General features: G+C 50.4%; 1 protein-coding gene and 1 pseudogene across 1 annotated transcript; one reads left to right on the forward strand and one right to left on the reverse strand.

The window, feature by feature from the left end:
• Positions 1-1023: 1023 nt before the first annotated feature.
• LOC123404062 lies at positions 1024-6294 on the reverse strand. Its single transcript, XM_045097987.1, has 5 exons — positions 5735-6294; positions 4159-4239; positions 3585-3647; positions 3417-3476; positions 1024-1510 (listed from the first exon to the last, which is right to left on the reverse strand). The coding sequence occupies exons 1-5, from the start codon at positions 6116-6118 to the stop codon at positions 1346-1348; spliced, it is 753 nt and encodes a 250-aa protein (XP_044953922.1). The 5' UTR covers positions 6119-6294; the 3' UTR covers positions 1024-1345.
• A 2154-nt stretch (positions 6295-8448) lies between these two features.
• Positions 8449-8929, forward strand: LOC123405183 (annotated as a pseudogene).
• The last annotated feature ends 4349 nt before the right edge of the window (positions 8930-13278 follow it).

The raw sequence follows: 13278 nt of genomic DNA on the forward strand, positions 1-13278 counted from the left end.
ACGAGGAGTTCTTCTTCTTCTTCTTCTCTCTCTCTCGCTATCCTATCCATTCACGCGAATGTCTGAGCCGCCACTCCACCGCTACCTGGTCCGGAGGACAGACAACGTATAAGTAGTTACACCCGTATTAGCGGGCCCAGTGTGGGCTTGCAAGCCATGAGGGTAAGTTCCTGGGCCGTGTTGACTTAGGCCTTTTTACTAGCGCTGCCTTCTTCTGGCCTTGGTCGTCAGCTTCTTGGGCTTCGTCGCTCCCTTCTCCTTTAGTGTTGCTTCAGTGTTGGCCAGAGCTGTTGGTGGTTCGCTGACATTCAACAATTCAGCTTGTCTAGTTCCCAACTGTCCGATGAATTACGCCGTCGGCAAGAGCAGATACTTCGTGGGTCCCATGATCCATGCTATCGAGCAGGCTTCAGGCTTCAGTTGAGTAGCGGATACAAATTTCCATTCATCTGAGCATGAGTTGGTAGGGTGCATGAAGAATGTATGAGGCTAAGTTTTTTTTTGGGGTGTTTGGTAGAGTGTATGAATGGTGCATGAGTCCATACTAACCTAACATAAATATACTAGGAGCATGCATGACAGGGGTGTTGAGATGAGCATGAACGAAGAGGGAATAACTATACTGAGATGAGAATGCAACCAAACACACTCCTAGAGGATCTCTGTATCCATTCTGCACGCATCCAGCTTGCCTGCTTCCCAACTGTCGGATGAATTACGCCCCCATCAAGAGCAGATACTTCGTGGGTCCTCTGATCCATGCTATCGACAAGGCTTCTGTTCAGCAGCGGATTACAAATTTCCATCCATCTGAGCAAGAAACATGCCAAGTTTTGAAAAGGGATACCAATGCGATACGCTGATACTCATTCTCCATCTATTTTATTACTAAATTTATCGTCCAAATCTTATTACTTCCTGACTTGGTATTGCAATAACCATGTTCACCCACGCCACGCCACATACGCGAGGGCATTCTCGCCCGAATCAGAAAGAAAGATAAACAAGTGACCAAGCACTTCATACTGTAACCAAATCTGCACAGATAACATTTCCATCACTTATAACAAAGTAACATGAATAATAAACTCATCTAAATTGGCTACACGGCGTGACTCGGTTTGAGCTGTACCACCCCTCAGCTCTATGAAATATAGAAACAATTAGCAGATGAGCTAAATTAGTCGTTTTGTTTAGCTACAAATTCTAAAAACTTATGAAACCAGTGCCATTCTTTTCTTTTTGGATGGCACTCCCGTGCGGTGCCCCTCCTTGTCTAGCTAAGCCTGCTACCTCTATGTACACTTTGTTATTCGGTTAGCGAAGCCGCGGTGGTCTGGAGCTCTCAACAGTGGACTGACCCATCGGCACCGTCCTGTGCGGGAAGGTTGAGATCTGGTAGCGCGAAGCTGTCATGTGGGGACTGCTGCTGCTGCTGATCAAGCTGCTGTTTTCCCTTGTGCTCCTTCAATGTGGCTTCATTCCGTGAGTTGGATTGCTCTATTCTTGTCTGCACAATGCCAAGATTTTTTTTCCGTTAGATGTGCCTATTATCACCACAGCACAGACATAATTATTAGGATGGAAGGGGGAAATCATGTCTGCATGTATCTTTCACAAGAATTATTGCATATAGAGTACAAGGATTCATCAACAGCGACACGAGAATACAGTAGAAAAGGAAATTGGAGCTATTCTTCGACTACCATTGACTAATTTTTAGCAGAAAAGCATTGGTCCAATGATCTCAAATCTACAAGACCAGCACAAGGATAAACCACAAGCTTTCTTGGATGTATCTGCATTTAATCCTTTAATAATGTGTAGTCATCATTTTGCTTATTACTAATATCATGTCCGCGTGTTTACCAGGAAAGGCCAAGCCAGCTACACCATACCAAACAAACGTGGCTGGTGTACTAGGGATAGGGATGGAGACCACACCTACCACATATGCCATAGATAAAAATAAAATGGTCACTAGACCGCTAATATCACTAGGCAAGGTCTAGGATTAATCAGCAAGAAATACACCTCAATAGGCCCCAAACGTTTTTGTATTAAGAGAACTTAGGACGATATGCATGAGAAACGGCAACTTGTTTAAGAGAACAAATTACTTTCAAGGTTTCTCCTGGAGAGTATCTCTTCCACTATCAATTTTCTTTGCCAGTTTTCTCTTATTGTAAAGAGGGACCAGCACAGTTGGTTGCAACTACAGTTGAACTGAACCAAATGGAGTTAGGTGAGCTCTAGTATCTTTAAAAGCTTAGAAAAACAGTTTCTTTTAATGGTAGTGTGTTGTATGCACAAACATATTAAAACAATGTGAATGCTGAATAATTACCATTTCTAGAATTTGTCCCTTCTATAGTTGGTTATGTTTTGTACAGTATAAGTTACAGGTGTTCAGCACACACATGGCCTCCCAACGTCCTGAATCCAGTTATCAAATGCAGCCACAACCTCAAAAGGGTTGAAAGATACAACCTATGTAACTAAATATAAGACATTTTTGCAGTTCAATTTATATGTAACTAAATATAGGACGTTTTTGCAGTTCAACGAAAACGCCATATATTTAGTTACCGAGGGAGTATAAGGACATTTTGTTATGAATGTTCACTTATCACTTAGCTAGGCATTTTATCTTTGCGCGTGTACACTTCATCCTTCATACGGATAAGAAAAATGTCAAGTTGGTTTTGGGGAATAAAACTCTCCAGATTAGCTCCGAGTTTGAGATGGTTTACAGTCCAGTTCTACTAGCAAGGACTGGACATGAATGTAGGCAAAGAAAGAAACGTGTTTGGTGTAAAGAAGGGATCCTTGGAGTGAATGAAGTTGATAGTGCCATTTTAATCAGAAATTGCACACTGATCTAGCTAAATACCCACAGCATTTAAACCTCTAATGAGTTACTGTTGGTTGGATATGCATTTGTTAACTGAACAGGTACCAAAAGTTTTCCAGAAAGGAAAAGAAGAGAGATATTTCCACTTAATAACAATGTAAAACGACCGCTAGCCTTGTTTTTATTTATCCTTCTGAAACGAAATGGCAAATGAAATGAAAGAAAAGCCACTAGCCACCAGCCCAATAGGCCCTACAACATCTTTAGGAGGGGATAGCCCACACACTAAAGCGCTTACAAAAAGATCAACGGGAACCATATGGACCACTAACTTCCGAGGCATACAAAGCTCCCACGCTATAACAATATAAAACTCCCTCCGTTTCAAAAAGAAAAAAAAAACAATATAAAACTCCAGGCTTATGCTTTAAGCTAGAACTAGAACAGAACAGGATGCATTTTTCATAAGCCATTCCGCCCGAAAGAAACCCATTCGGTGGCGGCCCGCACACCCTATCTGGGACAGAAAAAGAACACATCACAAACAGATAAGAAAGCTCACCTCAAGCTTGTCATTTTCTTTTGACAGCGCGGAGCAAGCCCTCTGCAGAGCCCGCATCTCCTGCTCAAAATCCAAAAACAAGTTCCGACGCTTCGTTAGTAAGCTTGTGGTGGCATGCTTAAAGAAAAGGCGTAAATTTTAAAAAGATCATATCCTCATTATCATCACCTCGTGTAGGCTCTCGTTCTCCACGGCGAGCGACCGCACCAGCTGTTGGACCTCCGGCAGCCTCTGCAAATCGCGGCAGCAACCAATCATCAGCGCTACTACAAATCAAGGCAGAGCACAGAGACATGAAAGAAACAGACCCAAAATCATGTACAATCTCTGGATCGCTATATTCCTGTGCTTTTTGGTCATGGGGCTATCTTGGTGATGAAGCAGGTCTTTTTGGCTGGTACGTACAGCTTTTGTGGCTTTGGCCCTAAGATTCCCCCCTTTCTTGTTCAGCCAGCCCTCATCACGCCCTTTCGAACGGCAGGCCGAGATGTGCTGCTCCTTTATTATAAACTAAACTAGTATACGTACACTGATGTAGTTCAACCACCACTACTGCGGCCTTTTTCCTTGTGACGACTACACTAGTGGCGTGGCGCTCGCCGCCGGGTCATGGCCAGACCCTCTCTCTTTTTGCCGAGCGAGACCGGTAAAACAAAGCGCGTGTACGCCACGTAATACTTTTCCACGTATTTCGGTACAGTAATACAGTAACTGTTACGTATTTGATGATGAAGGAGCTCACCATTTTCTTCCGTTGCCTCTGGCCGGCGGGCCGCGGAGGCGGGGCCTGGAAGGTCAACTGTGGCCGTCCGATGGAGCCCACCTGCAGCAAGGGATGGGCAGTTGTAATAAGCAAGCGAACAAACCAATCAATGCGCGACGGGTATCGAACAAATCATCACGCTCTAAGTTGGAGGATGCAACGCAACGACAGGCCACGGCTGCCTCGACCCAACACATCACGGACGGGAGTAAAAGAATAGTTTCAAAAAATTTGCTACTACTCGTATTTCAAAAAATAAAAGAATAGTTTCAAGATACATACTTCCTTTCCGACGATAATGCTGAAGATATTCCTCCCGTTCAAAACAAAAAAAACGCCGGTTCGGGAATCAGGCAAACAGCATGATGAGGCACGCGAGTGACGCAAAGAATACGGTTTTTTTTCTTCTTCGGCCGTATCGACCGACGTTACCAGATTTACATGGCCCATTTCTGGTCAGGCAGGGAACCCCATCCGCCGGCGCAACCAACCACCACACGACGCAAACGCCGTAACAGAAGCCGCCGTCCCTATTCGGCAATCGGCATCCATCCATCCATCCACGAAGCCCCACTGCCACCCCGTCCTTCCCCGCAAAAAGGCAAACAGGAGAAAACCACCCGACGCGACGGCGGCGCCGGCCGGCCGGCCGGCCATCCACGCACGCCATCGATCCTGCTGCCATGCCACCCACTTGGATCCCGAGTTTTAACTCAGCGCTTTTGACTCTGCGTACACTCAACACCACCAGAGAGAGGGCGGGGAGGGGGTAGGGGTGGGGGCCACACCCTGCAGGCTCCCACCACACGAGCAATTGCGCCGGGGGATAAAGGACGTGGGGGGAATGACCGCGCTGCCCCTCGCTTTAATGCCCCCCGCGCTGTGGGGGAGCCGAGGGGTAGCTCGGGGATACGGAGGGGCGTGGTCGCGTGGAGGGGGGGGGGGGGGGGGGGGCACACCCAACCCACCGGCTGCACCGCCAGTTCCCCGAACTGCCCCCCAGTACTGGGAGTCAACTACTGCGTGCATCACTCCAGCAGCTCTGCATAAGCAAATCCGCACGCACTTATGGGAAAAGATGCTGAAATTCAGCTCGCTTTTTCATGGCAGCTTTTTTCCCTGGAACCGGCAGTAGTTTTGTAGAGTAACTGAAGTGGGAATTCGGGAGGGCGCGAACCAATGCGGATCCCCGGAGCAGGACACGGCTGCTGCGCCAAGCGAGATGGGATTGAGATGAAATGGTATGAGATGACGAGAAGATGAGATGGAGAAGGTAGACAAAGGCGGTGTTCAAATCATGGCGAATGGAAGAAGGGATCTTTGCTGCTGCTGACCAGTAGGGGCAGTTTCGTCACGGGGCAGGGGAGAAAAATCGAAAAGGGCAAAAAGAAACGAAAGAAAGGAAAGCGCAGAGATAGGGGAGAGAGAGAGAGAGAGAGAGAGAGAGAGAGAGAGAGACGCTGGTGGTGGGGGAGGGAGAAGAACCCAAAGCAAAGCGGAGGGCGGCGGCAGGGACGTGGGGGGTGGATGGATGGATATGGACGCAGGCACGAACCTTCGTCATCGTCGTCGCCGGCGCGGTGGCCGCGCGGCGGTGCCAGGGGGAGCAGAAGGCGCCGTCCTCGCCGCCGCTGGTGGAGGCGCCGGAGCGGAGGGAGGCGGAGCCGGCGCTGTAGTCGAGCGGCGAGGCCGGGCTGGACCGGGCGCACCTCGCCTTCTTACCCCCCGCCGCCGCGGACGACGACGCCGGAGAGCGGCGCTGCGAGCGCTTCCCGCGCGCCATGGCCGGCCAGGACAGCTCCCTCGCGTCCTCCATCGGCCTCGCGCGCTTGCTCCACGGCGGCGTCCACCCGGCCAGGTCGGCCCCGCGCAGCGAGCAGATGATGTCGGCGGCGACCGCGTCGTCGCCGCCTGCAGGAGCAGCAGCAGCGGCGGCCATGTCGCCGGCTCAGGAAGAAAGAACACCACGTACGGCGGCCGGACGGACGGAGACGGAGACACCCGATGCGCCGGTGGAGTGGATGGAGAGAGGGAGGGTGGAGGGTGGAGGTGGAGATGTGGGTGGGCAGCAGGGCAGGGAAAGGAATGGGGGGGCGTGGAGACGAACCAAGGCCACGGCGTGGTGGCCGGGCCTTTTAAATGGCGGAATAAAACCGCCGACTAAAATAATCCCACCCCCCGCCCCGCCCCGCACACACGACACACACGCACCCCGCCTGCCCCGCACCGCCACATCGCAGCACCTAACCTCCCCTCCCGCTGAACCCCGGGCCCCACCGTCACCTATCCCCACGCGTCAGCGGGTAACCGCGGCGAGGTGGCCGCTGTCCGACCAAGTTCGGGAGCCGAGCGGAAGCCTTTCTTTCCGCGCACAGTGGCCACCGCGGAAATGACGGGTGGGCCCGGGCGTCAGAGACCGAAGCACGCCGGGGTGGGCCCGGAAGAAGCGCCAGGCGTAGGACGCAAGCCAGGAGGGAGGAGCGGAATGGGAGTTTGAGCTGCGGGTGGGGGCAGCGTGTCAGTCAGTGAGCCAGCCTGAGAAGGATGATGATGATGGATGGAAAGCGCCTGAGCCTCTCTCGGATAGGTTTTTTTTTTTTTTTTTGCCTTGTGAAGAAGAACGGGAGCTTTGCTTCTCGAGCTGCCCCTCTCTCTCGTTCACGTTCTGCTGCTGGCCGCTGCTGACCGTGAAGTTACTGCGCGCATTCCCACGCACGCAAGCAGGCAGGCAATGCAACAGTGTTCCTCACCGGTGGAAGCCTCTTCTTTGTCTTCCTTTCGCTGACACCAGGGGCCTATTTGGCAGCGGCAGCGGCAGCGCACCGATTTACATTTTAAATTTCAGTAGGGACTTGCGAGAGCACACTGGTTTCTCCCTCCGGGCAGGTTGGATTTTCCGCCTTGAATCTGTTACTACAGATAGTAGAATTCTGTTCAGAGTAGGAGAATTGTTATTATTTTTAGCTAGCAGAAGAATTATTCGATTCTGTAACCCAACTCGTACTGAAATCTGTAATATAAAAAACGTAAAAATACGGCTCTGTATTGACCCTGGGCCTGGAGACCCTGGAGTATCCTTGCAAACGAAGCATCGGCACTTTGCTCGGCTGCAGGGAAATAGCTCTAGTTCCTGCGCCAGCAAGCCAAGCTAGCTGGCGACTCCAGTCCTGATCTACTGGGCTACGACGAAGAATCTCAAACCAGTCCAACGTTTGGACATTATAATAAATAAATAAAATAAAACTGAGCTGAAGTGGGCTCGTCACACTGCCGGTGGTCTTTTCCGTTTTTACCCTCCGCAGCGAGCTGGCCTTCTAGGACTCGACGAAACGCCCCGGTCTCCACGCGCGTCCGCGTGGAACGACCTCCCGATCGCCATTCGGTGGTGCTTCTTCTGACCGGTTCTTCTCGGCCTCGAAGTGGAAGTGCCGCCGCTGGCCAGAGATGGGCACGCACGCAGGCAGCATTCTACAATCAATCGGTAGTCAGGCTGCAGGTGGGACTGCTCGCGGGCATCCCACCTCAACCCACCTGATCCCACTACAGATTGGTGGAAATTATGGGTAACCCATCAAACGTTAAATGGGTTAAATGAGATCCTAGTATATCCCACTTAACACAAGACATGGTTCTGATGTGTCCTGCTCTCCCCACTCCAGCTTGCTCCCCTCCCGACGGCTTCTGCGGTGAAGGCGGGAGCTTCCGGCGGCGGTTTCTCGAGAGCGCCCTCTTGGCCTTGTCCCCGGCCACGACAGTGCCCTCTTGGCCTTGTCCCCGGCCGCCCCAAGGAACGGCACGACGACGCGCGACGGGAAGGACGAGCACGCAGCCTTACCTCCACGAGTCCCGGCACCAGCACGCGATGCGGCGGGCGAGGGGCACCCACGACCGCTTCCTCAACACGAAGAAGGATGAGCACGACGGTGGCTCCAATGGCGGCAGAACCGAGGCGGGCAAAGGCGAGCAGAGCTCCGACTGCCTCTGGGTGCCGCTGAACCTGCATCTCCATCAAGCGTGAAGTGGCACTTTGATGCAACCTAGAACAACGGCTTCTCCTGGCCGCCGGCCGGCGTACCACGGCGCCCCGAGGACGGGTGGGTTTGCATCCGTCGTGATGGTGTCCGGTTCCGTGGGTTGGTCGGGGATCCAGGGGTATGCTGTTGTGTCCAGGCAATTCATTCTTGGTTTTCGCATTCTGTTGTCACCCTTGTGTGTGTTGGATCTTGGATGTGTGCAAGTGGAGAAGAACTAGTAGGCTGTGCGTGTGAGATTGATTGTCAGACTCGGGATGGATGGCGTGTGTTTGTACCGCGGTAGAGTGGGATTTGGCTTGATTTTGATAATTGGGTAGTGTAACAAATTGGACCCTGAGTTGGGTCTCCTTGCTTTCACAAGCTGCAGCGGTACAGATACTGAATGAGCATCACTCGAGCAAGAGCCTCATGGGGCAAGGCCTCAGCGTCGCCGTCGACGGCCTGTCCGGCCAGAGCCTCTGCAAGGCGGACATCAAGCCCTAGCTCTTCTCCAAGAAGAAGGGCTCCAAGAGCCTCGACGTTGACGGCGGAAGGTCGACATCTTCTGGGAGCTCTCCGCCACCAGGTTCGGCGCCGGGCCAGAGCCACTAGAGGGCTTCTACATCGCGCTCGTCTTCGACCTCGAGCTCGCACTCCTGCTCGGCGACATGAAGAAGGACACCTACCGTAAGACCGGCGCCTCGTCTGATCCCTCTGTCCACGAAAGAAATCTATAAGGGGTTGGTGGGCTAAAGTGGGTTCCAATGGGTTATGTGGGATAACCCGATTAATTTATTTCCTATCCAGTGGGAGTCCACTAAAATGATATAAGTGGGATAGCCCACCTAGTCCCACTTAGGTCCGCTCCCACCTGCAGCCTGAATCGGTAGGTCCGTCCATGTCTTGTTATAGATCGGTGCTGCTTTATTCGGTGATCGAACAAAATAGCCAAGGCAAGAGATGTTTATGTTTTTAATTAAGAGCAACCCAACGCAACGATCCATTTTATTCGTTTGGGTCATTCGGACATAAAAGTTGGTCCAACGGAATGACCCTAAACAAACGTGTGTGTCCGTTTGTTGTCCATCCCGACCCAAACTAGGTCATAAATGGGTCCACGACGGACAAAACTGAGCGCCCCGATCTCGTCCGCTCCTCCCCTCTCGTGTCCGCCCTAGTCCCACCTATCAGCGGTTCGCCCTTTCCTAAGGCCGCTGCCGGTGGTGCGGGGGCGCGGCAGAGTAGCGCAAGCGGTTGTCCAGAGGCGCGCAAGAAGGGAGCGGTCGGCAGCGAGCAGCGCGAGGGAGCCATGCGCCTGGTAGGAGAGCAGCGGCCGACCGGGGCTCCAAGACTCCAACAGGGAGAGGGAGCGCGAGATCGAGAGGGGGAGAGGAAGCAGAGGATTTTTGCGCGTGCATCTCGTACCTTGAGGCCCATGTCTTCAGACGGACGGACGGATCGAGCGCTGGCTCCGGTTCGTCGGCTGCTCCGTTGGCGATGTGTTCGAGGCGAGGCGAGGAGAAGGGGGGCTCGGCTAGGCTGCCTCCGGTGCGTACGCCGTCGTTTATAACGACGGGCGGGGGCGGGGCGGAGGGAGGTTTGTTCTGTTGGGGAATGTTGCATGAGAAACAAAAAAAATCCTACGCACATGAAGACCTATCATGGTGATGTCCATCTACGAGAGGAGATTAGATCTACGTACCCTTGTAGATCGCTTAGCGGGAAGCGTTAAGAAATGTGGTTGATGTAGTGGTACAACTTCGTGATTCAAATCATCGTCGTCCCACGATCCGTCCCACGAAGAGTTCCGATCTAGCGTCGGACGGACGGCACCTCCGCGTTCAGCACACGTACAGCTTGATGACGATCTCGGCCTTCTTGATCCAGCAAGCAAGACGGAGAAGTCGATGAGTTCTCCGGCAGCGTGACGGCGCTCCGGTGGTGGTGATGATCTACTCCTGCAGGGCTCAGCCCGAGCTCCGCAGAAATCCGATCTAGAAGTAAAACTATGTGGAATAGGCTAGAGTTGCACGTGGCAAAGTTGTGTCTCAAAAAGCCCTAAACCATCAATATATATAGGAGGAGGGGAGGGGCTAGCCTTGGGGCTCAAGGGCCCCAAGGGTGCGCCGGACGCCAGGGAGGAGGAGGACTCCTCCTCCAATTCGGTTTGGGAAGGAGGAGTCCTCCTCTTCCTTCCCACCTCCCTCTTTCCTTTTTTTCTTCTTCTTTTCCTTTGGTATTTTTACATGTGGCACCATAGCCCTCTTGGGCTGACTCCACCAGCCCACTAAGGACTTGGTGCCTCACCATAGGGCCTTGGGCTCACTCCCGGGTGGGTGGGCCCCTCCCGATAAACACCCGGAACCCATTCGTCACTCCTGGTACACTCCCGGTAATGCCCGAAACTTTCCGGTGACCAAATGAAACCATCCTATATATCAATCTTCGTCTCTGGACCATTCCGAAAACCCTCGTGACGTCCGTGATCTCATCCGGGACTCCAAACAACATTCGGTAATCACACATATAACTCAACTATACTAAAACATCATCGAACCTTAAGTGTGTAGACCCTGCGGGTTCGAGAACTATGTATACATGACCCGAGACACTCCTCGGTCAATATCCAATAGCGGGACCTGTATGCCCATATTGGATCCTACATATTCTCCAAAGATCTTATCGGTTGAACCTCAGTGTCAAGGATTCATATAATCCCGTATGTCATTCCCTTTGTCCTTCGGTATGTTACTTGCCCGAGATTCGATCGTCGGTATCCGCATACCTATCTCAATCTCGTTACCGGCAAGTCTCTTTACTCATTCCGTAATACAAGATCTCGTGACTTACACTTAGTCACATTGCTTGCAAGGCTTGTGTGTGATGTTGTATTACCGAGTGGGCCCCGAGATACATCTCTGTCACACGGAGTGACAAATCCCAGTCTTGATCCATACTAACTCAACGGACACCTTCGGAGATACCTATATAGCACCTTTATAGTCACCCAGTTACGTTGCGACGTTTGATACACACAAGGTATTCCTCCGGTGCGAGTGAGTTATATGATCTCATGGTCATAGGAATAAATACTTGACACGCAGAAAACAATAGCAATAAAATGACACGATCAATATGCTACGTTCATAGTTTGGGTCTACTCCATCACATGATTCTCCTAACGATGTGATCCAGTTATCAAGTGACAACACTTGCACATAGCCAGAAAACCTTGTCTATCCTTGATCAACTGGCTAGCCAACTAGAGGCTTGCTAGGGACATTGTTTTGTCTATGTATCAACACATGTATATATGTTTTCATTCAATACAATTATAGCATGGATAATAAACGATTATCTTGTAACAGGAAATATAATAATAACTATTTATCATTGCCTCTAGGGCATATTTCCAACAGTCTCCCACTTGCACTAGAGTCAATAATCTAGCCCTCGCATCGTCATGCGATTTACATTGTAATAAATTTAACACCCATACAGTTCTGGTGTTGATCATGTTTTGCCCGTGGAAGAGGTTTAGTCAACGGGTCTGCTACATTCAGATCCGTGTGCACTTTGCAAATATTCACCTCCTCTCCTTCGACGTAGTCGCAGATGAGGTTGAAGCGTCGTTTGATGTGTCTGGTCTTCTTGTCAAACCTTGGTTCCTTTGCTAAGGCAATGGCACCAGTGTTGTCACAGAACAGAGTTATTGGATTTAGTGCGCTCGGCACAACTCCAAGATCCGTCATGAACTGCTTCATCCAGACACCCTCCTTAGCTGCTTTCGAAGCAGCCATGTACTCCGCTTCACATGTAGAATCTGCTATGATGCTTTGCTTGGAACTGCACCAGCTTACCGCACCCCTATTAAGAATAAATACGTATCCGGTTTGAGACTTAGAGTCATCCGGATCGTTGTCAAAGCTTGCGTCGACGTAATCCTTTACGACGAGCTCTTCGTCACCTCCATAAATGAGAAACATTTCCTTAGCCCTTTTCAGGTACTTCAGAATATTCTTGACCGCCGTCCAGTGATCCACTCCTGGATTACTTTGAAACCTTCCTGCCATACTTATGGCCAAGCTGACGTCTGGTCTAGTGCACAACATTGCATATATGATAGAACCTATGGCTGAAGCATAGGGGACAGAACTCATTTGTTCTCTATCTTCCGCAGTTGTTGGGCACTCAGTCTTACTCAATTTTATACCTTGTAACACTGGCAAGAACCCTTTCTTGGACTGTTCCATTTTGAACTTGTTCAACACTTTATCAAGGTATGTGCTTTGTGAAAGTCCTATCAGGCGTCTCGATCTATCCCTATAGATCTTAGTGTCTAGAATGTAAGCAGCTTCTCCTAGGTCCTTCATAGAGAAACATTTATTCAAGTAATCCTTTACACTCTCCAAAAACTCCATGTTGTTTCCAATCAGCAATATGTCATCCACATATAATATTAGAAACGCCACAGAGCTCCCGCTCACTTTCTTGTAAATACAAGATTCTCCAACCACTTGTATAAACCCAAATGCTTTGATCACCTCATCAAAGCACTTATTCCAACTCCGAGATGCTTGCACCAGTCTATAAATGGATCGCTGGAGCTTGCATACTTTGTTAGCATTCTTTGGATCAACAAAACCTTTGGGTTGCATCATATACAACTCTTCCTTAAGAAAACCGTTAAGGAACGTCGTTTTGACATCCATCTGCCAGATTTCATAATCAAAAAATGCAGCTATTGCTAACATGATTCGTTCGGACTTAAGCATCGCTACCGGTGAGAATGTCTCATCATAGTCAACTCCTTGAACTTGTGAAAAACCCTTTGCCACAAGTCGAGCTTTATAAACAGTCACATTACCGTCTGCGTCCGTCTTCTTCTTAAAGATCCATTTGTTTTTAATAGACTTGCGGCCTTCAGATAATACTTCCAAAGTCCACACTTTGTTTTCATACATAGATCCTATCTCAGACATCATGGCTGAAAGGACGTGGATGTCGCCTAGAGGAGGGTGAATAGGCGCATTAAAATAATTACGGTTTAGGCTTGAACAAATGCGGAATAAAAGTAACGTTTAAT

The sequence above is a fragment of the Hordeum vulgare genome, chromosome 6H, assembly GCF_904849725.1.
Source record: "Hordeum vulgare subsp. vulgare chromosome 6H, MorexV3_pseudomolecules_assembly, whole genome shotgun sequence".
Lineage (NCBI taxonomy): Eukaryota > Viridiplantae > Streptophyta > Magnoliopsida > Poales > Poaceae > Hordeum > Hordeum vulgare.